Source organism: Lepisma saccharinum, chromosome 30, assembly GCF_977018435.1.
Source record: "Lepisma saccharinum chromosome 30, izLepSacc3.1, whole genome shotgun sequence".
Lineage (NCBI taxonomy): Eukaryota > Metazoa > Arthropoda > Insecta > Zygentoma > Lepismatidae > Lepisma > Lepisma saccharinum.
In genome coordinates, this window is record NC_139258.1 from 4,475,385 (window position 1) to 4,502,811 (window position 27,427).

Here is a 27,427-nt window from a genome sequence, read left to right on the forward strand (position 1 = left end):
ACAGACGATGAATTTACGTGGATAAAAATCACCTTTTAAAAGACTGTGTGATAGGTATGCGTTATGGTGATTGATACTTACGTGAATACGTCCGTTTTCCTTTAGGGGCTAAGCCCCGGAAGCCCCAAGGGACGAGACGCCACTGACATTGCCATTAGCCAAAATGGCAGAAAAGCTAAGTATACTAAACCAAATCAATAAATCAACGTATCAGTTCGCTGCGTCCATAACAGTACACGTATAGATGACTGCTTAAAGACACTATTTTCAACTTTGTAGTTTAGAATGCTAAAATATCATGCTACTTCAACAGATACATGAACATTTAAAAGTACGTCTGAATAAAATCACTTTTTATGTAGTAACATCTTTTCATAAATATTTTATTTATATAATTACATATTTACAAGACTTGCACTGCAAGTTTTCTTAAAAACTGAATTAATGCACAAACCCAACTCAGGCATAAGTACAGATAAATGACTACTTTCAACCATTACTGTGTCTCTCTCACACGAAGTAAGAACAAAATAATCACATTTGATGCTTAAAAAAGCATGACGCTCCCATCCATGATTTACAATAAGGTAGTCACATAAGTTTTGTATCAATATTCACTATTTAAATACAAGTGTCCCACAAACTTCACACACGAACCTCATCAAAGTCTATCCTGTTGCGCGTAGGTGCCTGTCGTTGTGCGATTGTCCCTCTGGTGGAGGGAGTTGGAAGCAAGGCACTTGGGGTCCCTGCGGCTCTGTGTCGAAGGAAATGCAACTTGTCCATGATTATGGCTAAATTCTTATTCGTACAGCAGCTGTAGTTGGTGGTTGCTCCCATATAAAACGTCCCGAACTTGGAATGAATTTTTTTAATCTTCTGTGATTTCCACTCACACGAATCAATGTTTAGTAAGTCTGAAACAAATAAAAGAAATTCAGTACTAAAGCCATTTTGAAACATAACATGTTGCTGATGGTAAGAAACTTTTTTTTTGTATAAAATTCTGCATTCATGTAGCACACGAGTAGATTATGGAAAGTTCAGTAGAAATTATTCATGTTACCAGACATATTGTCCATTGTTATCGAGGGCGCTCGCAGGATTTTTTCTCAGGGGGCAGTCATATTATTATTATTATTATCATTATTACTATTATTTTTGTTGTTACTACTACTAGTACATTACAAATCATAAAATTCCAACTGCATTGAAAACACTTCGTTGTAAACAAGTTCAGACTCTAGTCTATTACTTACATATAGAAACTGGATTCACCTTTCTTCCTTTCAATAAACATATACACCATGAAAGTCTTCGAGGAATTCGGGTTCGATTCCCGGTGGAGGCACATAGTGGTTCGGATCCCACTTTAAACTGTAGGTCCAGTCCCGATTAGCCTCACTATGCATAAAGTGGACTTAAAACACCAAATCAATCCAATCTTCGAGGAATCAGTGTAGCAGCTGATGGAAGTGCCAGGAGAAAGAAGTTAGCTGTATAGTGGGATTACCGTGCAAATTGTCCATCACCATGTTCGTGCACTTTATTTGACCCAATAAGAGTTTCAAGAATTAAAAGAAAACTCAAAACAAGCTGTTGACAATTTCTGCACCAGCATACATAAACATCCATAGCTTAAAAACACATAGGATGTAAGAGAAAAAATAATGAAAATAATCATGGACAATTTGCACGTTAATACTCATGGATCCCACTGTACCAGAAAAGTGCAGACGTGTAATGAGTGCAAATGTGGAAATGAAAAAAAAAAGATTTTTTTTTAAAAATATTTTTAAAGGAAGAAATTCTTTTCTTGGCGATATGGATTTGGTTACAATAGCTTTCAATAGCCTGTTACATGTATGGTCCAATTACTTCTGTCGAAGGAGAGAGATAATTTTATATTATGAAAAGCATTCTTCCTGACAGACGGCTATGTACGAAATAAAAATAGTGCCTATGTGCAATCAAGGCAGTAAAGAAAAGTAAAAGTGTTATTTCCATGTTGGTTTTAACTTTTGAATGAAATTTTTGATATAAATGATTTGGAACTTGACATTTTTTAAGGTTTATTGTGCCTATTTTTTTCTTATAGTGCCTATTTTCCATACCTATTATAAATGCAGTTTTTGCCTGCCTATTTTGACCAAAATGAATTCCTGAACTTCCGGGCTCTATATATAAGATATAGTTATGATGTTTGGAAATGGGTACTGTTGTTTAAGGAAAGTTGTGGCACGAACCACCCCAGTCACAGATCCGCTAGTAAAAGTCACGCCTTACAGTCAATTTTCCATGCCGTAGCACTGAGACATCGCAGGTGAAAGTTTTCTCGGGAACATCCGGGTCCCGGGTTTGATTCCCGGTGGAGGCACATAGTGCTTCGGATCCCAAATTAAACTGTAGGTCCAGTCCCGATTAGCCTTACTGTGTATAAAGTAGACTTAAAACACCAAATTTATCCAATCCAATCAGTGGCGTGCCCAGGATTTTCGAAAGGAGGGGGTTAGGTATACATTTTTTAGTAGTCAGCCCTCATTTTGCCATATTTTCCTGCATTTGATGTTCTTTTTTTAAAGAATACTGGGCGAAAGGGGGGTTATAACCCCCACCAACCCGCCTTGGACACGCCACTGAATCCAATCCAATCTCGGGAACACCAATCCCTCCGGAGGTCTGGTGGAGGTCGGGCTTAGCCCTCGGCAGGGTTGAAATTTAACAGCACCATCTCTCAATCTCTTTAGCAGAAGAAGTGGAAGCAAGAGCGCGAGTGGCGCCTCTCAGCGGATTATTTCGAAAATTCTTGCAAAGGGCAATTCCCAGCAGGAGGTCAACGCAGTCCCTGTGTCCTTGATGAAAGCGCGAACAGAAAGCCAAACTCACCTGTTCCGTTCTTGGAACGTCCCCTCCACCTAGAGGACCGGCAGCTCTATTACTGGCTGCGTCGTCTCGTCCTCCTCCACGCGGTCACAGAAGTCAACCAGGCTGTCTTCCTGTTCCCTCTGCTCCGAAGCCCTGGGCTTATGGACGAGCACGCATGCGCAGTCGCACTCCTTGCGGGAAGAGTTCAGCATCTTCGCAAGTTTCTGAGAGCAGTCGACCTGAAATTACAAAGGAAAACCCAACGTAAACATGGACATCACCAGAAATTTTTGTTCGGGGAATCAGGCTATTGATAAAGCTTACGGTAACAGTTTCATACATCGGAGACACATTTCTTCAATTTTACACAAGAAACTACTTACGGAAATGAGTTTCTCCAAGGTTTACAACGTTCGTCGAGGTATTTTCTTTCATCGTGGAATATATTTGACCGGGAAATCATGTATTTTTCAAGAGAAATATCTCGCCGACGCAAAATTGCCATTGCTTTCAGTTGCTTGCCCTACGACAACCGGATGCTGCGTACGTTTGATGACGTAAGCCCCTGTCAGTGTTTCAACCCCCCTTTTTTATACTATGCTTGCCTAACGTAACCAAACTTAACCTAACCTTATCGGAAATGGTTCATGGGGCTATCCGTGAATGGTTCGTGGGGCTATCCGTCAGCTACCCGTGCATAATGTATAATTTCCACCGGTGACGAACACGATAGTAGGTATTTTTCGGTGCAGAAGGTTGAAACACTGCATATCCACAACGTGAGTCAAGATGTGCCCGCCATATTGTGTGTTCCGGAAGCGAATAAAGGAATATAAAAAAGCACTCAGAATGTGAAAAATTGCGTTTGTTTTCTTGTAAAAATCATAATGGCACCTTGAACTATGTTCCGCAATACACAATTGATAAGTGCGGACCATGCAAAACACAAAATATCCGATTTTAATGTGTCTCCGATCTATGAAACTAGTACCAAGCTTACATAGTAGAATTATTATTATTATTTTCATTATTGTTAACAACAACAACAATAATAGTTTATTTTACTATTTACTTTTTTGTTATAAATATATATCCATTGTATTAATTGGCAACTCTCTTCATATAACTTCTTGTTACTATCAACATTCTAAATTTCATTATTTTCTTTTGTCTTTTCACTGTACTAAAGATAAAAGTGACGAACTTAGGTATCTATGTCTATTAATTTATGTATTAATCCTTTACTCTTTTCATTAATTCCATTCATATTTTTATATTCATTGGCCATCAAACTAACATGTAATCAGTGTATATTCACATATGACATTTTTACTTTGTAATAATCTCTCAGACAAGGGCCTGTTGTAAGAACGGCTCTCGAGGAGAAACATGCTCTAATAAATACTACTTATTATTATTTTATTAATTATTAATATTTATTATTATGTATTCATTTTTTAAAATTTTGTATAACCAATTTTGACATAGTGATATACCTATTTGTTTAATAGTGATCATCACTTAAATAAATATGATTATTATTATTATTAGAACAATACACAGTTAATTCTACAATATTATATAACAATAAACAATTATTAGTATCAGAGATATAATAGATCTCGTTGAAAACTGTAACTTGAAGTGTAAATATGCTAACTTGTTATGTTATGTTATTCTACAGCTTATGTATTTTATTCGTGTAACTTTGTACTTTTGTATTTGACTAGTGCTGAATTAGGTTTCATACTGTGCTCAACACTTAAAATACACTATTATTATTATGAATTTAAGTACTGAGCACAGAAAACAACGTAATACAGCACTGAGTCAAGTGAGAAATTACAAAATTACAGGGATATATTATGTGAGATGTAGATGTATATTGAGAGTAACATTACTTTTGAAGTTAATGTTTTTGACAAGATCTACATCAATGGCCAGATACACTACCACGTCCAATTTCTACAATTCATGTAATAATAAACCTAATATAATCTATTAACCTATAATAATGATAGTAATAATAATTATTATTATTACGTGCTTATGATTATTATTGCAACAAAATAGAATATAAATACCAAAATAAATATAATAAACCAATTTTATTTCAAATTATTATAATTATGAAAAGACACACAGAACATCCATGCCCAGGCAGTGATTCGAATCTATTTAAGATCCACTAAAATTTGTATAGAAACAGCTGCCCTAGTAAATAAATTAATGTCAATTTTTTAAAAATGGATTATTTATCAAATACGAAAAAGGGTTGTTATATTTAGAAGTAAAGTCCCTGGTCATTATTTTTATGCGTATTATGGTAAGCATAAATTTCGCAGACTTCGTGTTAACACAAAGTTGTATAGTAACAATCAAATCCTTACATTTATATAAGGCCGTTTCCGAAAGGTGCAAGACCATATTTGAGACGAGCATCCCCCGAGTGTGGTCTTCAAGTCGTGGACTGGAAGTGAAAGTCTTTCGAATTGCACTTCGACTGCAGCGCCAAATAGGAGCAGTGGATAAAACTGAGGAGACGTTGTTTTCCCCGCGTTTTAAACACTTGTTTTTCACCATATAAATCACATAGAATTTTCAAATGTTCGAACACATACATTTCCACACATTACAAGAACAACTTGCTGGCCTATAACGTATATTCAACCTGTGTTGCTGGCTTTCTACCTCCGTGATTTCAAACAAATGAACAACGAGTGCGAAAATCACGTGACCTAGTCACCAACCATCTGTACTGCGAGCTGTGCACTTGCGTGCTTCTGTTCTTGGCGCTTTCGAACTGTACTAGGTGACGTCACTTCCGCCAAAACCATACTGCAAGTCTATACTTTGCACCTTTCGGACAGAGCATAAGCTCTGACGAAATAAATAAACTTCATGTTGTAAGGCAGAAGCACATTGCACAGCAGTTCGGATCCTACTATAAAATAATCGAGGGGTCCCGGGTTCGATCATTACCTTCTCAATCTGAAAGCCTCACGGCTTGCTCCGGTCACGTGACTAAGCGTCATCAACTGGAGGCGAGATAGCCGCCATGTTTGATTTGCTTCTTCGGAATCAATGTTGGACCTTTTTAGTGAATATGGAATTGTAATGCAAATTTAGGAACTGTAATCGAGTTTACATGACGTGTAAATATGCTTAAATGTGCAAGAGGTATGGTGTATAAGTGTTGTGTGCTCAATTGCAGAGGCAATTATGATGAAAAAGGTAAGAGTAACGTTCACATTTCTTCAACATGTTGCTGAAAATGAGAAATGTTTAGGGCAATTCCATGTGATTCGGTCCCTACGAAAAGATACAAGTTAAGTAACAAAGGTTTTATACTCATAAATAAATAAGAGTAATAGTTCATGATGTAAACATTTCATGTGTACAAAATAGGCATCTAATATAATCTTAAATGTGGCCATGTTTTATCTCTTGTCAACATTTGTTTTTAGAAATATCAAATAATTTACCCTGAATTATTACAAACGTTGGTTAACGTTAAAATTATTGTTTATGATTGCAAATTAATTTGTTTCAAGATTTAGCCAACGTTTAAAATATTACGTTCGTGTTACTAAAGCAATTTGTTAGTGTAAATTTTATGCAAGCATTCGATAAAATGTTTATTATTTACACAAATTTTGAGTTTTAAAATGTTCTTAATGAAAGAAAGCTATACAACGGGGCAAAGTTGATACAAGTGTACATTTACATTCTTATTTTATCCCGCTTTATGCTTCTTTATGCTAATCGGAAGATATGTTGTACATTCAAATACAAGGGTGCGATGTGTAACAAGAACTTTGATGAAATATTCGTGTGTAATACTATCGAAGAATACATTACTTATGTTTCAAATACAAATGTTTCCACACAGAAAGCATTTTGTTACCTAGCTATGTTAATATGAAGTACAAATGTGTTAAATTTTATAAAACTGTTTCATATGAACTGCTTTTTATTTTTTGTCTTTGTGAAGCTTCAATGTTTGTAACTTTGATTATTAAATCAGTGATAATGTTATTGTTTCATAATTTATTAACATTCTTCACGATGTTATTAACAGAATGTAAAACAGTGTAAGGAAATATTCCAAATGTTTATATCCCAAGTGAACGCTAAGATCGAAATATTAGTCTGCTTTTTTTCAATGAAACTCTTAAGTTATTGTCACAGATCTTACTAACGACAATGAAAAGATTCAATTTGTTTATTATCTTTCGTTCAATAAAGTCAATAAGATCGAAATTACAATATGACAAATGATTTAGGTTTAATCTTTATTCACAGAAATGTAACATTACCCTTGTACCAATTTGTTTCGCTTTTGCTGCAAAGATATAGAAATTAAGCTTTTGTATTGAGATTGTATAGCTAAGCAGAATATCTGCATTATCTGGTTGATTAATTTTGGGTAAAGTTAGAGACAATTTGATCGATTAGGTAACTTGGAAAGTTTACGGTCAACCTAACATGTTTTTTTTTTTATTTAATCAATTGATTTTACATACAAAAGTTCATACAAAAGCGGTTATGAGTTTTACTGTAGCTGACAAATATTCCCGATAATATTTTTCAAAGATATACAATGTTTAAATTTTTCCGCCAGAAAGTTTCTAACGGTTTTCAACTCTTTCTTTGTGCTATGGTAGGAATTTTTGTGGTGGCCTGAATGAAAATTTTGGTGTAAATATTCAATATTATACATTTTTCTTCTATATTCGTCGGGAGGGTAAATGTCAAAATTTAACTTCATAAGAGAAATAAATATACCTTAATTATCTACGGTAAAATCACGACAATGGGTTTACAGCGTTAAGACGATCGCCTCCAGATGATGACGTCTTGACTGAGCGCTGTGGCCTGAACCTCAAGATGGTCTTGGTTCGATACCCGGTGGAGGCACAAGTGGTTCGGATCCCACTTTAAACTGTAGGTCCAGTCCCGATTAGCCTTACTGTGCATAAAGTGGACTTAAAACATTAAATCAATCAATCAATCAAAAACCTACTATAAACTGTATGTCCAGTCCCGATTAAACTATCTGTGCATAAAGTGGACTTAAGTCCCAATCAATCAATGAATCAATCCATCCTAAACAAGTACTTTGCTTATTAAATCTTGGAGTTTCTAAGTCTATCGGGGGGAGGGTCCGGACCCCATGAACCCCCCTAAACGCGTCCTTGATTGTAAGGGAAGATATTTTAAGCCAAGAGAATCTAGGTTATTTGGAACTTTTACACAAGTGCACACTACACTTCCTGCACGTTGCATGCTATTTACTGTAAAACTACAGAAACAAGCAAGAGTTTGTGGTGATGCACAATTTCAGCGTGAATGCTCTCATTTGTTTTGTTTTGCCTATCTTTAAAATTATAAGCTCTGGGCACGAAAACAGTTCATTCAAGGTCGGAGCTTTCCCTGGCCCTCCAGTGTTGCCACACTTCTTCTAATCTGCTCAGTCGACACTTCGCGCGTTTTACAAGTACGTATGCGTTGATTTCATCGGCTGAAATTGTTGTTTATTGGCAACACTGTAGGTGGCGTGACCTTGACTGGACTGTTTTCGTGGCGAGAGCTCTAATAGCATGTACCACGCTTCCGCACAGCTGCTATACTTCGGTGTGTGAGCTCCCTTACTGAAAACATGCTTTCTTTATCCTTCGACAAAGGTTATCAGGAAGATTTCACGCTACGCAGTGTACCGTAACGGACTTCGCAATATGTACAGCAAGAGAAATTTGCTTTTCCATTATAAAAACCTCATCAACAGCTGAATAAACATACGATAAGCCTTGAGGAGTGAGATAATTTCAACAAACGTAGAACGAAACAAAGTGCAAGGGCAAAGTTTCCTGTTACAGCTACACACCAAACCTCAAAGGATCACAAGTGTGTGTGTGCCTGTACAATTTAGAAGTACAAGAATCTGCAATGCGTAAAACTTATAAAAGCTTGAAAACTGCTGCTGTATTAATGGAGTTCCAATGGCTAAAAATACCTATCCATTTTCAGATTTTCATTGCACCTGAAAGCTAGAACTCTTTAAAACAATATTATAATACATGGCATTAACATTTATTAAGAGGGATTCAGTTGATATTTCCTGTTGAGATATAGCCTCGTCTTGTCAGAATTCATTATTCTGTACCTATATTGATCTTCAATTGTTTACTATCACTATTTAAATAATATAAATATCGTCATAACGATAGGAAAATCTGTGCTAGAATGAAAACGAATACTCAGACTAAAATGTTAACATTTCTATGCCAAATCGTTTCTGTAAGAAAAGAACATGAATTTATAACAATTAGGCTAACGTTGTCCAGATAGGCAATTGAAAGGCCTAGTTATGTTAATTGATCTGTGGGCCTGGAAAACTTTATGAGGTGGTCAAAATTGTATAAAATTAGTGCAGAACGATGGAGTGAAGCCTAGAGCGTATCGGCCATATTTCTAAAAAAAACATCGAAATGATTGTGTGAATATTGCTTTTCTATCGACAGTACAAGGTTATGCAAATTTATTTTGAAAATGGATAACTATGTGGCCTGTTACAAATCAAATGGTCCATGTTTTTCTACATAATATGTACAGTCATAGGTAGAGGTACGCAACACATAACGCCATGCAGGGAAGGAGTATTTCAGAATCTAGGTGTCCCATTCTTATTGTCTCTGACTGTACATACAACATGCTCGAACAGAGACAAAACTTTTGTCTAGGGAAATCCAATTGATAATTGCAAATACATGTAACATTTACCCGTCCTTTGGGAGTAATATGAACAACTAGTGCAATCCATTCTTTACAAAAAAAACATGAGAATCCAAAAGAAAGGAGGGCGTCAATAAGTAAGTAAGTTAGTAGTAGTAGTAGTAGTAGTTGCTGCTGCTGCAGTCGCTGTTGCTGCTGTTTCTGTTGCTGTTTTGTTGCTGCTGTTGCCGCTGAAGCTGTTGTTGTTTCTGTTGCTGCTGTTGCTGTTGTTGGTGCTGTTGTTGCTGTTGCTGTTGTTGGTGCTGTTGGTGCCTTTGTTGTTGGTGTTGTTGCTGTTGTTTCTGTTGCTGTTGGTGCTGTTGCTGTTGGTGCTGTTGTTTCTGTTGCTGTTGGTGCTGTTGTTTCCGCTGTTGCTGTTGCTCCTGCTGTTGTTTCTGTTGCTGTTGGTACTGTTGTTGCTGCTGTTGCTGTTGTTTCAGTTGTTGTTGGTGCTCTTGCCGCTGTTGCTGTTGTTTCTGTTGCTGTTGTTGCCGCTGTTGCTGTTGGTGCTGTTGTTTCTGTTGCTGTTGGTGTCGTTGTTTCTGTTGCTGTTGTTGCCGCTGTTGCTGTTGTTGTTTCTGTTGCTGCTGCTGTTGCTGTTTGTGCTGTTGTTTCTGTTGCTGTTGGTGTCGTTGTTTCAGTTGTTGTTGGTGCTGTTGCTGTTGTTGCCGCTGTTGCTGTTGTTGCTGTTGTTTCTGTTGCTGTTGGTGTCGTTGTTTCTGTTGCTGTTGTTGCCGCTGTTGCTGCTGTTGTTTCTGTTGCTGTTGGTGCTGTTGTTGCTGTTTGTGCTGTTGTTTTTGGTGCTGTTGTTGTTAGTGCCGTTGGTGCTGTTGCTGTTGTTGTTAGTGCCGTTGGTGCTGTTGCTGTTGTTGTTGCCGCTGTTGATGCTGTTGTTGTGGCTGTTGTTGTAAATTCAAGGATATGACAGACTTGAAGATACAGCTGGGTATATTTTGATGCTAGGGAAACCATACGAATATTATTCTTCATTGAAATTATGCTGTAGTTGCATCCGGAGTTTCTCACTCAAGTATCAGGTGTCAAAGAACGATATAGATAGGAAAGTTACAGAGCAGAGTGTACGTGAGTTTCACAACTGTTCCCATATTTCCAGTACGTTTCAAAATCATGGAGAGATATAATTCTTATCGCTATCTGCATGAACAGAGGCTATCATGAGAACATTGGTAGATTTGGCCTGATAGCATAAGAAAGCTCTAATCAGAAATATGTATTTACCTTCTCCTCACATAGCTTACCGGTTAAATGATGTTGATTAATCCACACCTCACATCGATTCTAGGTAATGGAAATTTTAAGAAATTAGTTTTTAATTAGCTTGTTGATTACTTATCTGTTAGTTTTCTAATAAAGACGTATTATGAGGAAATGGACAAGAACATAGTGCTATATCTGGAATTTGAGTTAGGTTAAAACGTATCTAAAGCTGGCAGACAACAATTTTGTCTACAAGTGTAGTTTTACTACCAAATTTAAGGTCTGAGAAATGCAATAGGAATATTAAATTATATTCATTTTTAGCACCAAACATTAAACAAAATTACATTTAGTAAGTTTTATTATTACACATAAAACAGTTGCATTTGTTTCGAAAAGCAGATTTCTCTTTCAGATATTTTGTTATATAATGCAAGGGAACAATTGCATTTGCATTTAAATAAGACTTTTTGTAGGAGAAAATAAAGTTAGGTCGTACAGAAATCCTTATTTTTAAATATGTATTTTTTTTATTATACAGGGTGATTCAGAATTCCTATTACACACTTCTAGGGGTTGTAGAGTGGACTTAGTAGATCAAGTTTTGATAAAGAATCCATGTCCGGAACTGTTTTGGTACTACGCAGATGACAAGATCACATAATTTCACATCTCTTACTTCACGGTAGGCAACTCACATTGACGGAGGGTGACGTCTTCAGTCAGCTGATGTCATGTGTGCTGCTTCTAACGTCCTCTGCTTACAAGCCGGTGTGCTTCGACCTTCACGTCAGTTGCTATTCAGTCGTTGCAGAAGACAGTACAGTATGGTTGAATACACGTTTGCAGAGAACACCGACATGTAAATCGCGCATCATCTGTATGCAGAGCGATTTCCGCATCGCGTCACTCCATCACATACCATTCTTGCCCGATTGGATGATGATGGAGATGTGAAATTATGTGATCTTGTCATCTGTGTAGTACCAAAACTACGTTTCCGGACAGGGGTTCCTTATCAAAACTTGATCTACTAAGTCCCCTCTACAACCTCTAGAAGTGTGTAACAGCAATTCTGAATCACCCTGTAATAATATAAAGAATGACGCACTCCAAACAGTTTGGTTATCAACTATAGAAGAAATCTGCAAATGAGATGAGTGTTCGACTATCTAGTCAGGCCCGTAACCAGGCAGGGGCCAGCCCCCCCCCCCTGGAACTGCCATCAGCCCCCTTGGCATTAGGTAAAACTATCTTGTATACTTTGTCTGCAGTGAAGATTGAAAATGCAGACAGCATTGCTCACAACTTTGGTGATGGATAAATTCACAGAAAATGAACAAGCAGCTATTACAGTCTTGTTATTTAGAAGAAGAAGTCTAAGTAGAGGCAAGTATTTGGAAGATTCTCTTCTCTAGACTTCAGAAAGTAATTTCACAGGGGAGCACCTTGGCTGCCCCTGTTGTAGCCTCTGGGTTAGACAGAAATCTGTGACTTTGACGTCATCATCCATATTCCTTCCACATCTACGTCAAAGGTAAAGAGCTGCCAAGTTTTGGGAACTAAGCGAAGTTCCATTGCTTCGGCCGGGAGTGGAATGTACTGTAGGCACTGTTATTGAATATTGTGCATTTTCTTTTGTTGTGATATAAATATCTGTATCATCAAAAGTAGTATGAAGTATATAGTAAGGGATGATTTCAGTAGCAGTGAATTAACACTTCAACCTATGTTTTAAAAGGTAAAGAAAAAATATATTATTTGTATGATATTTCTAAATTCTATGTAACTTAATGCCCCCCTCACTCTCAATTTACCTTAATTTAATACTGTTAAACTTTTGAAAAAGGTACTTACTTTACAAAGCCCCCCTGATAACTCGTGAGCCCCCCCTGGAGGTCAGTTCTAGCTACGGGCCTGTATCTACTGATTGATTGAGTTTATTTTTACTTCTGTTTTCTGCCACTTTTGACTAATCGCGACGATGAGGATGAGTGATTATATGATGACATGGATAAAGGGACACTCACAATGAATATCCATGACCAGACCGGGATTCGAACCCGAGACCTCTGGCGTCGTAACGCGCTATGATACTATTTAGTTTTAGGTTTGAGTTCCGACCAGTGTAATAATGTGTTCCGATGCCTTATTCATTTCATCTGTTTTACCTAATTATCATCCATACTCATCTATTAACCTAAAGATGTGGAAAATCACATGCAAAAACTACACTACAGGGTGATTCAAAAATATCTTGACATTTTCCTTATATTATTTATTATTTGAAGCAGGGTACACTTAAGCTTATAGTTTATTTTACACAAAAACAGCTTCTTGCCCTACATGAATTTAAATACCGTTCAGGAACCTTTTTTCCGGTTCAATTTAAATACGGTCCAGGAACATTTTTTCATTGAAACAAAACGCAACTTGGACCGAATTTAAATTGTGCGAGAAAAAAGGTTCCGGTCCTGCAGCGGAACCCAATAGAACCCATTAGAATTTATGGGTTACTGGACCTTCAACAACCCTGATAAAATATACTTTTTGAAAAACGAAAAAATGGTTTGGATATTCGAAGCACAGATTTAAAACCGAAAGCGCACTATAGTACTTTCGGGTATCTAGGGAACACATACCTTGATCATGTGGATGTCGTTCTCGTAGCAGAAGGCTTCCAGGAGCACGTAGTGGATGTGCGAGGCGCTGTCCTCCACCTGGTTCTGTGGGAGAACGCAGACCAAGATCTTCTCCGGCTCCAGTTCCAGCATCTTGACGGCCGAGATCATCCCGCAGGTGAGTCTGTTCTCCTGTTCTGCTCTCCTCACGACTGCCGCCAGGAGGCTGCCGATGTTCGGGTCCCTGGAAGCAGAGAAAGCGTAATGTATTTACTTGTCTGCAAGTTAACGCAACTATGTATCTTGCACTAGGATTTGGACCAGGGCGCGAAATCATTGAAGACTGGTAAGAGGAGGGAAGAACGTATTCAAGGGGTCCGGACCCCTTCTCGAGAGACTTACCAATTATCAAAAATTAAATTAAAAAAAATATACGTTGTTTAACATTTGTTGTATCATCGAGTAATATTTATTTTCACCGAAGTAATTTTGAAGGCAGTAAATACAAGGTGGTTATAATTAAAGTGACGGTGTTCAGAGTGGTACAGCACGGGCTGTAATGAGAGTAGCACTCTGAAACTTCGTAGATATGCTAATGAAGCAATGCGGTCGCGAATTATGCAAAAAAAAAAAAATAGTTCCAATTCTCGCCACCAGGGTAAAAAATGGCGCTGTAAGCAGTCAAAACGTGGTATAGTTACAGGAAAAACACTATAAATCGCAGAAAACAATACTGTTTGTAATAAAATATCGCTACAATTTCACTATTCGAATTACATTAACAATACTAAAGGAAAAAGCAACAAGCGTCACCAACCACAATCAGGGAGCTCACACAATGGTTAGTCAATGTCACCGACTTTGACGTCAGAGTTACGGAAAATTCCACGTTTTGACTGCTTACAGCGCCATTTTTTACTCTGGTGGCGAGAATTGGAACTATTTTTTTTTTTTTTTTGCATAATTCGCGAGCGCATTGCTTCATTATCGTATCTACGAAGTTTCAGACTGCTACTCTCATTACAGCCCGTGCTGTACCACTCTGAACACCGTCACTTTAATTATAACCACCTGGTATTTAGTTCTTATAAATGCTTTGTTTAACACTAATTTGACGTGTGTTTGTCTAAACAAAAGCTAACGTAGTACAATGACTTCTTTGTTGCATAATTATTTTATTGGGAGAGACTGCAGACAAAACTGTCCTACTGCACTGGCAAGGGCATGTTTAAGTGCGAGGCCCATGGATGCGACCCCTCCCTCCCAAAGGCTTACAAAGTACAAAATTAAATAATGAAAATATACGTTGTTTAGCATTTGCTGTATAATCAAGGGTTATTTATTGCCGCCCAATGACAGTACCAAAGATTATTAATGTGAAACTTTAATTTTCGTCAACTGGATCTAACATTCTTTCTTCCTATTTAATAAATATTTAATTTTTATTATCTATTTGGCACTGATTTCTTTGTCAGGACAGTTGCTTTCATACAAAAGTTTAACGATCTTAACTTCACGTTAATGAATACATCTATTCTTATACCGTGTATTCATATAATAATAGCAATACAATATACATTTATATATTTTAATCAAATATAATTATAACATAATTATTTTAATTTCAACGTTTATATTATTATTTCTGAGACACACTGTTCAGACCGCCCCGAAATATATTTCTAAATACGTGCCTGACGAGAGATTCTTAATTAATAGGAAGACAAATTTATGGTAAATAAAAACTGAGGAGAGCGGTAAATAAAATGTTAGACCAGCGGTGGAAAAAAAATGGCACACACTTTTTCATTACAACATAGAAAAGAGCTATAAATTGATAAACTACTTCATTTTTATATACTGTATGTACACATACACAAGTACTTAGCTGTCCAACCAAAAAGAAAACATCAACACAAAATCACTTCACTTCTAAATTGCATATCTCAAGTGATTTATTCATTGTATGTATTTAAAGGATATCCTTGCTGTCCAACAAATAAAATAATCACTACTGCACATACACAAACACATGTTGAAAATCACATGATGACAAACAAAATTCATTCACAACTGAACACAAATGGCACCATTGTTTCCCTTGATGTGCGGGAACAGACTAATCTTATCGCTGCTACAGCTAGCAAGTTCAATGAAACTGGAAGTTGAGTAGACATTCAGGGGAAGAAAGGAATGCAGCTTGACATGGAGCGAAGTTTTCGAACTGAGATTATGTGCATGGGAAATCCCAATTTGCAGCGTCTTCCTTATGTCATCGAAGATAAAACGTTCTTCAGCTGCAAGTGGTAGGAAACTTTAGGCAAACGTTTCGTTACAAATCGACAGTTTGCGCGCACAACCTTGATTGTCTACTTAAATTGATGATATTTCACGGTTATCTCGCGAAAAAGCATTCATTTCGTGGAAAAGCACACATTTCGCATTACTTCGCGAATAAAACTCATCATTGGGGTGTAGTTACGTGCAGAATGTTCAAAATTGCATCTTTTTTTCACATTTCGTGATTTCGCGCATCGCGAAAATTCAATGTCCCTATTAATTAAACACACACATACGCACGCACGCACCCACACACACACTCACAAAGGTAGAAGATAATAAAGATAATTCTAATTCAGCCCCTTTTTATCAGCAGCCAGTTTTATTTTTCAAATACGGGCTAAGCAAGCCTTGAATCTAACATTTAATGTATTAATTAATACAAGATTGAATTAAAATTAATTAATTCTTACACCGCAGTGGTCTTCCTAAAGAATGCTCAACTGGTAACAGCTTGAATAACTGCAAAAGATTCCAATGTGGCCAACTCTATGATATCGCTGAAGATTGTAAAATTCGGATAGCAACACTGCAAAAATTTATAATCGCATGTTTATTGTTCTGATTTAATGATACACGTTATACACAGACGAAGACAGATAGTGTACTTGTTATTTAAAAGAAAGTAATGAAAATTTCTGTAGCCAAACTCAAATCAAACTGGACATAAAGAAAAATTGAACTGCGGATACAAAATTCAGTCGTCAGGTGAAAATTTTCAGGCCCCGTGGCGATTGGACGTCCTTATTTTTCTATCCCTGTATCAGGCACGTATTTAGAAACACATTTCTGTGGGGGTCAGAACCAAGTGTCTAGTAATAATAATAATAATGTCTAAATTTAAATAATTACTATATTAATAAAAATAATAATATTAATCGTAAATTAATTAACATAATATTATTACATTAATAGGCAGATGCATTATGTAGCTTACGTGTAGTTAAGATTGCCAAAATTTTATAAAAACAACTCCTCTGGCAATGAAATTAAATGTCAAATAGATAAATAATTGAATGTTTATTCAAAAACAAAAAATGATGATATACCCACTTGACGACAAGTAAAGTTCCTGATTAATATTTTATGCATCGTACGTAGTAAGGTGCATACATTTTCTTTGGTACTGTCAATCAAAGCGGTATGATTCAAATCTAATCCTTGCCTTCCACTAAGTTCGGAGAAAAATAAACCTCGATTATACAAAAAGAAAGGTAAAAAGCATATTTTCAATATTTAATTTTAGTACTTGGTAAGTCTTTTGGGGGGGCCGGACCCCCTGGATCCCCCTAAATACGTCCTTGCCCTGTAAGTATACATACACACACACATACACACTACAGTACAGTACAGTACAGTAATAACGCTCGAACAGGGCTTCCTCCTACGCTAGAAGCCCAGTAGTATACGAATAGCAGAAATTTGTCTGTGGTAGTGTGCCCTCATATATGGATCGTGAAGTGAAAGACAGTGAAATTGAAACTTAAGTGAAGATAGTCATTATCTCCGTGTTAAAATGTAGTTTAGACCATCTTACCAATACAGTGATAAATGAAATGATTACGGGCTGAAACTACCAACACAGATATTTTACATAAGCTACGATTATTGCAACATTAACAATTTCATTGTATGCGCTGGAGGGTGGGAGGCTCGAAAGAGTACTCTAACATATTCATGTATGAAATATTATATGATACATATATTCACTACGTTATCAACTAAAATACTTTGAAATATACATGTTTTTAAATATATTTAAAGAAACTCTTTACTTACTTTTACCTGTATCAGATATTTATAAATTAACAAACTAATTTCTTTATAAACTGGTTAAAAGGTAGTTGAAATGTTTATGTTATACGTTTTAATTTAGTTTTCAGTTTCTAAATTAATTAAATTCCATACTTATTATATTTTGTCTTGTATTTGTAGTTTCACTTTAGTAAAAATTCTCACCATGTCATTAATTTCTTGATCACGATTACCTGTTGTAAAATTTGAGATTTTTGAGCTAAAATACTGTATAACAGAAGACAGATACCTCGAAGGACTTTGTAGTATTGTATTTGAACTAAATTGGTCAATGAATTTTAAAATGACACTCTTATGACATACCGTAAGGAAACTTTGGAAAGCAGACTTGATGCAATTGATATGAATATCACGGCTCAATACAAGTGTAGTTAATTTCGTATAATTTCTTAATTATTTGATTGTTGTTATTATTATTATTATTCTGTCCAGGATTATACAGAAGAATTCGTGGACTATTGCTCGATATAGAAATATACACACAGAATTACATTATTATTATCATGATGTGTTTGTGAAACTTCGGTGTCTAAAATGTTGATATATAACTACTATGTTGATAATAAGGTAATATTTCAGATGTTAATTTTCAGACTGAATGTCGAATTCGAAATGTTAATCTGTTTCTTTTTTCTCTTTAAGAAAATGATTACGCTCTTTTTGTCACATATCTCGTTAACAACAATGGGAATATCTAATTTGTTCTTTTTTCTTGCATGTGTTCAGTAAATTCCCCATTACACAGTCATGCCAGGGAAAGATCTTTTATTGTTTTCATTCTACCAAACCGAAATAGAAATCTACTTTTGTCTAAAATGGAGGTACTGTAGTTGATCTAAGTTATTATCGTGGGCTTGGTCATGTTAGTTCCAACTCTATTCTTAGAAAAACTAAATGTGTTGACCAAGGCCGTAATTTATTTTATTATAAAACATAAACTAAAGGTAACGTTTCAACCTTGTAGAAAGGTCTTCTTCCGACTCTGCACCAAGACATTTGTACTTGGTTTGTTTTATAATAAAGTAAATTACTGCCTTGGTCAGCATATTGAGTTTTTCATATCACGGAAACAAGGCTTAATGGTGTTATCTATTCTCAGGTTCACTGGTTAATATATTGTGCTATTTGTACGTTGATTGGTTGTTTAATGCTCTATACAAAGCCTTACAATGTGGAATAGCCGAAATTTTTTTAAAAAATCTTCTCCTTACAGATTCTCTGAGTGTTCTTCAAGCACTATCTACATCTTATCCCAAATTATGTCATCAATCATATCTTATTATTTTAATTATTCAACAAGTTCAATTTGCTTGCAAAAGGAACATTGACATACAATTCAGTTATGTTAAAGCACACAATATTAACGTAGGAAATGATCCAGTGGACTTACATGCTAAACAGGCCAGAGATTTACAACTCCTAAGTTTCAATAGGTTAATGTATACGGACTTATTACCACGAGTGAATATCAAAATTATGGAACGAATGGTGCAAATTTAATATTTGTGGGCAATACATATAGATGGATTGCAGAATTTAAATCCAAGGTCCTTTGGTTCAATTCATACACACTCCAACGGCAAGTCATAGTTTTTGTTAATAGATTAAGAACAGGACATGTACGTACACCAGCACATTTAGCAAAAATTAATATTAAAACTCAAGAAAATTGTAAATGTGGCAATAATAATCCTGATGCTCAACATTTATTTCTAGAATGTCCAATTTTTTCAGATCAACAAATCACACTCTACAAAGGTTTACAACATTTAAAAATTTCATTTCCAATATCACTCTCATCCATTTTAACAGATTTATCCCCTTCATTAATATGGATGCTGTATGCATATGCTCGGAAATGTAGACTCGAAATATAAAGTGATTTATATATATATATATGAAAAAAACAGCAAAAGGACAAAAAAGAAGTGAATTATTCATAATAATCGTTTTATGTTTGTGATTCTGATTAATTTGAGAGGCTAACTATCAATCTTAGAAGAAAACATTAAAACGAATACAATACAATAACGATGTCCAAAGTTGACAAGATAATGCTGACAGGGACAGTTCAAAAGAAGAAGAATGGTTGTTTAATACTCAAGCACTACCACAGATTAATTAAACATTCTCGTAATGAGGAACGAATGACGTAGAAGTTGCTGGAGAGTGCATAGCGTGACGAATGTGGGTGAAAGCTTTGTCTGGCCACACTGACGTGCAAGTTGACGATCGTTATTCGTTCTACAAATGTTATCTTACATGGCAACAGGTAGCAAGCGACCCACTTCTCTGTAGTACGCACGATGCCTGTCTAATGCGTCTGCTTCATGGCTCAATGAACTTTACGTAAGAGTCACGTGGCCTGACGTCAACTGCGTCAAAAGAAGCTAATGTGGTAATTACGGGTATTTGAAGCTCTTCGGTGAATTTATCTGAAGAAAAGAGGGAGGGAAGAGGACACTGACTCATTGATGGATTTGGTTTATTTTACTTAGTTTTTCATCCACTTTTGACTAATCGCGACGATGAGGATGAGTCATGACATAATGAAATTGGATACTCACAAAGAAAACTAGCTGGAGTTGAATTTTTACTACGTGTACAGTCAGGGGCGCCGACTTGTCAAAATTATTGGGGGGCCTCTGATCACTGAAAAAAAATAATAAATGACTCACTTCCTCTCTTTTTTAAGTTTTGGCCTCAGTGTTCGGAATCTCGTAAAAGCCCATGAATTCCTCAAAAATGTTAATTTTTTTATTTACAATTCGAATGCAAAATGTCAATTGTTCACGGATGGATATGTCACAAGCTTCGTCAACCAAAATTTTCCCAACTTTTAATATCTGCTACCACGGAGCGCAAAACAGATTCTCTCTAATATATCAATGATCTCGTTCTGAATGTCACGTGAGAGCCATTTGTAGCCCGAACGTCCCATCCACTCTCCTAGTTCATGCACATCTTCTTTTGAAACTCTTTTTAGTAAAAATGTTAACAATACTCATAATTATATACTTAATATATAGTAATAAGTCATGTGTTTTGCTGTCTCTGGTCATAGCCCCCCCCCCCAAGTTGACGGTTTAGTGGTCTCAGCCCCCAAAGTTGATGGTCTATAACATTTCATGTGTATTTAAAGTTAAGTTCATGTGGCACAATTCAGAGTAAACTCTACAAGAGAAGCAAAATAATACATTAGATTCTCTTAAGCAAAATTATTTGGTGGGCTCTGCCCCCACATCGTTAACACTGGAGGGGCTCGAGCCCCCCAAGCCCCATGGAGTCGGCGCCTATGAGTACAGTAGAATGCACAAGTATTAGTGCTTTGTTTCAATTCTTGAAGATCTCAAGGGCGATTTGACGAACAATACTTATGCTTCCCACTAAATATACATTTTCTGTGAATGTTTGCGACTTACAATTGGAAATACAGTGTGTCCTACTTTTTACTTGTAATGATCCGGTATAGTTGAAGTCCTGATTCGAACGCCACTTCGTTACCTTTGACATAGCTCGAGAGCGTATCTGGTTTCGAGCCAGCACCTGTTCTCTCTGAGAAGCGCTGTTGCCACATTTACCCGCAGTGTTTAGACATACATTCATTCATTGCGATGACGATACACTCCCAAGGTCCCCACATTGTATAAGCACAACACAATAACTCAACCTAGCAAAGATAACCGCAATATCTAAAGAAACTGAGTTGGCAACATCTCATTTACTCCACGTGGACTTGACAAGTACTGTCAGTTCCTGAAACGGACGCTATTGGTGGAAAAGGTTTGAGGGGAGGAGTTACTGGGCTCTCCACGTGGACTTCACATATGGTTATCAGAGCGAAACTGATCTTTCGGAACTTTCTTTGAAGTAAAGTGACGTTCCAATCACGACTTTAACCAACTTTAACCAACCCTAAGTAAACCATGCAAGTTTCCCTTGCTCATAGCTACATAATTTAGAGACATCAGGTTGGTCTGCTAATATCTAGTTGTTAGTTGAACTTAGCTCGAACTACAGCGAAAGTGCGTTTAGACTCCCTTTGATGACAAAACCAACAAGAGTTACGAAATAAAGAACCCTGTGATCTATTGAAATCCTTCTTATCAGATTTTCCACATTTCCTACGTCACGAAGTACGCAAACTTGCTCATTTCGCTATCTTCCTGAGCTCGAAGAATCTCACATAGAAACACTCCAAAATAGCAACTAACTAACTCTCTAGCCTTCTTAAACCCAAAGGTTTATGCAGCAACACAAGCCTTCCATCCAGGGAGTCGTAACGTACCCAATTTGCGTTACACGGTACGTTCCATTTTGTAGGAGGAAGAGTATGGTTCAACTGCTGGTACCCATGTAACGTAACGAAATGCAATATCTTATAGAGTGACGTTACAAGGAACGTAACAAAATGTATTATGGTAGATATTAACGTTATAAAGGAACGGAACGAAATGAGCACATTGGAACATAACGTAATATGCAATATGGTATATACTACCGTTACAAGGAACGTAGTAACGAAATGCAATATGGTATATACTAGCGTTACAAAAAAACGTAACGAAATGCAACATGGTAGTAAATAACGGTACATAGGAACGTAATGAATGCAATCCTCCGTAACGGAACGAAGTGAAAGGCAATATGGTTAATTAACGTTACATAGGAATGTAACAAAATGTAAACCACTGTAGCGGAACGGAACAAAATGCAGTTGGGTACATACCATCTGCATAAGGAACGTAAATAAATTCAGTATGTTAGATGTTAACGTTACAAGGAAAGAACAATTCACAAATGTTAGGTAGTAACGTTATAGGCGCGTGACGAATATAATCTATTTAACATCAAGGAAGAAAAAGGAATAGCCAAAATCTCTTACGCGTACCTTTCATTGGAACATTGCGAAAAATAACTCAGTATATCGTATGGGATTAATGTGAAATAGCCGTTAAAAATATGGTTGTTTGTAAAAAAATGAATTTCAACCAGGGTTGTTAAAGGGTCAGGAATTTTAAATCAATTCAATTCCGGTTCAGCAGGGAATATTAGCAAGCATAAATGGATCTGGACCGTAAAGAACCTTTTTATGTTTAAAATATTTCAATTCGTTCCAGGAACATTTTCTCCGGATCAATTGAAATACGGCACAGGGACCTTCTTTCCGGATCAATTTAAAGACTGTCTAAGTTCCATATTGAAATGAAAGAATACGCAACTTGGACCGAATTAAAACTGTGCGATAAAGAAGGTTCCGGTCTTGTTGCGGAACCCAATAGAACCCATTAGAATTTATGGGTTCGTGGACGTTTAACAATCCTGATTTGAAAATTACATTTTTGGCTCGAAATTGAATACAGCTTCCAACTAGTGTAGAAATGAGTAGTCATAGACGTGCGCACGGGGTGCAAAGGAGGGGGGGCACATGCCCCACCCCCTAATCATTGACGTCTGCCGATATTTTCGACGCAGGGACAAGCAAGGTATTTTTCCATGGGGCATATTAACCAGATAATAGTGTTGCCCCCTCAAGAAACACCACTTGAATTCGAAATTATCGCATTCCTGCATTCCCATTATAATAATTAATGTACATTACTATGACTGGGATCAAATTATACGCGTGAAATATATACTTTTAGCTGACATTCGTTTTCTAAAGGGGAGATGTGGCCATCCTCGCCCCCTTTCAGATTTCCATGCTCCTATATTATTATACTTTAATCCAGAAATTTAGGGTTGAGGAATCTTATCACCGGTTATTAAACGATATTATGCTCTTGAAGAAAATTAAGTATTTTCAAGCAGATGAAAGTTCACAAAGCAACAACGGCGGAAGAAGGTGCAGTGGCGCAACCACAGGGTGCAGGGGAGATTAGCTCTCAAACTTGTACGGAAATCAATTCTAGGGGGTTAGGGGGCAAACATTGAACTATAGAAAGAAAGGTTGCAGAATCTAAGAGTAGCAAGACAAAAGGATACTGAAGATGGATTTAGTTTTCACGTCTGTCGTGCACTATTTCTTCCAGACGGTCAAGAGCACCTGCAAGGAGGCACAGAGGAGCAATTGCCCCCTCTTGATTTCTATCTTTATACAAATATAAATAAAGTTATATAAACTTGGACAGTTGCTGCTGCTTACGGCGTACGTTTTGCCCGTGTAAGGTAATATATAGATGTATTATTAATTTTTTAAACCCCACCGTTCATTTATAAACACACTGTATATGAGTCATTGTGAATTCGAGTCAATTAAAACATTTTGCGTTGTTGGGAGATTATCTATTAGGATAAAATTTGGACATAATGAATCTAAGTAGAGAAAATGCAACTTGTATATCAAAATTGCCATGTCCAACTGATCTCCGAAAGTAGTGTTTAGCACGTCACATTTCAAGTATATTGTAATAATCTTCAATTAGGCCAAACGTTAACGAACAAAACAACATTTATTTAACTTATAACTTCATGTTATATAAACTACATGAAATACATTTAACAAAGACAAAAGACAAAATACAATCTCTCTCCAATTCGACTTGTTCACAGTATCTCTTCTAAAATTTTTATCTTTTTCTTAACTTCCATCATATATGATTGATTGATTTGAGTCCACTTTATGCACAGTTAGGCTAATCAGGACTGGACCTACAGTTTAAAGTGAAATCCCAATCACTTGTGCCTCCACCGGGTATCGAACCCGGGACCCCTTCATTACAAGGCGATGACGCTACCACTGCGCCATCGGGGAGGCCATTTCAAGTATAGTCCATGATTGTATCTAGTAGTATATGAACGAGATGTGTCCCTCCATTCAAACAATACGTGGCTTGTCCCTATAAGTGTGTCACTTATAAATTAAGTTTCCGAAGGCAGGTATTATGCATGAACAGAACAAAATATACTCGTGAGAAATTAAAAAAATTATAAGTAAGTTCGTGGCGGGAGTTATTGACGGTTTTCCCCACAACCTATCCGCTTTAGGTTCCGGGTTCGAGTCCTGGTCTGTAAATATCTTTTTTTAGGTGTCTTTTCATTAATTTAATCTAATTATCATCCATCTTCATAGTTTCGATTAATTATAAAAGTCACATAAAAGCGAAGCAAAATAAGAACAAATAAAAATAATTGCAAAATGATCACAATGTCAGAAGTACATTTGAAAAATAAAATGCGGACAGAAGATTCATTTTCAAACAGGTATTTGGGTAGAATTGTGTAGACAGACAGCATGCTCCCGAAAGTTGCCAATCCACGTGTAGCATGACCTTCGATACTGGGGTTGTGCTTTTTCAGGAAAGTTTACTCGACGCTCCTCAAGCGTCTTATCAAGAATGCCTCGGTGTTTGCAGCATTACCAACTTATTTTCCGTCGGGAAAATCTTTTTTCTCCTATTTAATCTGCGGTTGACTCTACAATACAGCATATTAATCAAGATACAACAACTGAATTACGGCGAAGTAGGTTAGAAACCCTGCGTGCTCAAGAGCAGCTTCGATAAGGCACCTGAATTGTTTCGAGCTGAACCAGGAAATGGGCGATGTTTATTCCCCAAGGCCATTCTGTAAAACTAATGCCACAAGAAGTTTTCTGTGTGGATTTGTGAGCATGAAATTGTAGGTTAATGATAGTACTACAAGACGTCAAGTGGATTTATTTTTCTGTTTCGTTATTTTATATAGCTTTCCTACCTATATAGTTTGAATAACTAATTAATCATTTCATAAGCAGGCAAACACGAAGAAGCCGATCCCGTGGCAAATTGGTTAGCGTAATAAACTGCGAAGTCTAATGTCGGATTAGATTGATTGATTTAGTTTATTTTACTTCTCGTTTTGTGCCTCTAGGCTAATTTGCGAAGATGGGGATGAGTGATGAAATGATGAAATTGATGAATGGACATTCACAAACAACCAAGCCCGACCGGGATTCGAACCCGGGAGATGTCGGATTAGAGCCTGGACTAGAAAATATGGATGGGTTGGGTCATTGTCTTTATACCACTTCCATCACCTATCACATCCTTTATCATCGCGATTAACCGAAAGTGGTAGACGCGAAATAAAAATAGAACCTTTGCATGGAAGTCCGAAAGAGAGGCAAGGGGGGGGGGGGTGCACGACCCACCTGGAAAATGAAAGTCAACCAAAAATTATATATATATCTCACACAATTCCATTTCAGCTGCAATAATATATGTTAATTATTGCATGAACATAACTAGCTAACTAACTAACTCTCTAGCCTTCTTAAACCCGAAGGTTCATGGCTGCAGAACACAGGCCTTCCATCTTTCCCTATCCTGAGCAAGATCTATATACTCTTTTCCATCCCTACCGATTTCCTTTAGGTCTATCTCAACGTTGTCCCTCCATTTTCGTCTTAACCTTCCTAAAGGTCCCTTACCATCAGGTTTCCCAACAAGAATCCTATAAACTCCTCTTTCCTCTCCCATTCGTGCCACATGGCCTGCCCACCTAAGTCTTCTTGATTTAATTATTCTAATTATCTCCTCATCCCTTTTAGGTCCAAATATTTTCCTAAGGATCTTATTTTCAAATAAGATGAATATGATAACTTCAAATTAAAGCAATGTTTTTTGAGGAGACAACACTGTTATGCACCTTGTTTGCCTCCCTCCCCCCGGAAAAACTACCTTGCTTGCCCCTCTTTGGAAAAAATCCTGCAGACGTCCATGAACCTTTAGTATCGACTTGGGAGTATAAAGCATTGATTCTTCAATGTATAGAGCGGCAATATACCGCGACAGCCTCTTACAGAGTATTTGCCAGGAAATATCAACACGAGAACAGGGATAGGAATTCCTCTTATTTTAGATTTTCTCAAACTAATTTCAAGTATCTGGTGAAAATTCTTTCTATTTAGTATGCAAATAAAGGTTTTAAATTTGAATGGGCGTATTAATTTTCTGGGTTTTTCCTAGAGACGATATGAAGCACTGCGGATACGAAGGGCGAACTCAACAAAGTGCATTGTGAGGGAAATGCGTTTCAAGTTGTCAGGCACAATTCGAGCTCCACAAAAACTTGGTAACTGTAGATCGGAATGTTTCATGCGTGATTTTCAAAGATTTTATGGAGTTTGCACTGTGCCTGGCAACTTGAAACGCATTTCCATCACAATGCACTTTGTTGAGTTCGCCCTTCGTATCCGCAATGCCTCATATTTTCAATTACTTTGAAGCATTTTGGACCATTTTTTATTTTTATAAGCAACTGCATTAATTGATAGAATGATCTTAAACATGAAACTAATTGTTTTTTCCAATGATTGACTGTTTTCTTTGCCTTTCATTACGCTAGGTCACTCAGCCGCTATCTTTGTTGTGAGCCTAGATTAAGTGTGATTGGAGCTTATCCTATATGCTTTCTTCATACAACATGGCTGTCGGCTACATGTTTGACATCTTAACACAACTTCTTTGAAACATCGCTCATGAAATGTATTTCACCTATCGTCCTACGGGAATCAGAGGAACGTAACTACAAAAATTCTGTTTTCAGTTTCGTTAAAAAAAAATCCTCTGAAGAGTATTTGGAGAAAATCGACATTTTCCACTTCTAATTCTTATCTGTAAGGCGGAGTCACGTTTAAGAGTCATATTCCTAAGAATACATTATTTCCTCTCCTATTAATTTGATAAATTAGAGTTAAGTCGCTCTGGTTCTCACACACGCTATGAGCCCCTATTTTCCAAAATTTGGCACGTTAGGTATTACGCCAGATGTGTCATTTGGGTATGATGCATTTTTGTTATATGCCTGTGGAG

The 27,427-nt window shown here is 36.7% G+C and overlaps 1 protein-coding gene across 1 annotated transcript in view; it reads right to left on the minus strand.

The window, feature by feature from the left end:
- Positions 1 to 420: 420 nt before the first annotated feature.
- The window catches only part of LOC145981775 (growth arrest and DNA damage-inducible protein GADD45 alpha-like), a 52,505-nt gene continuing 25,498 nt past the window's right edge, over positions 421 to 27,427 (minus strand). Inside the window, exons 2-4 of the mRNA XM_083115190.1 lie at positions 13,500 to 13,722; positions 2,887 to 3,104; positions 421 to 917 (exon numbers count right to left, since the gene is read on the minus strand). Coding sequence (XP_082971316.1) covers positions 2,916 to 3,104; positions 13,500 to 13,722 — 412 coding nt within the window. The 3' untranslated portion in view covers positions 421 to 917; positions 2,887 to 2,915. The remainder of the gene's footprint in view (positions 918 to 2,886; positions 3,105 to 13,499; positions 13,723 to 27,427) is intronic.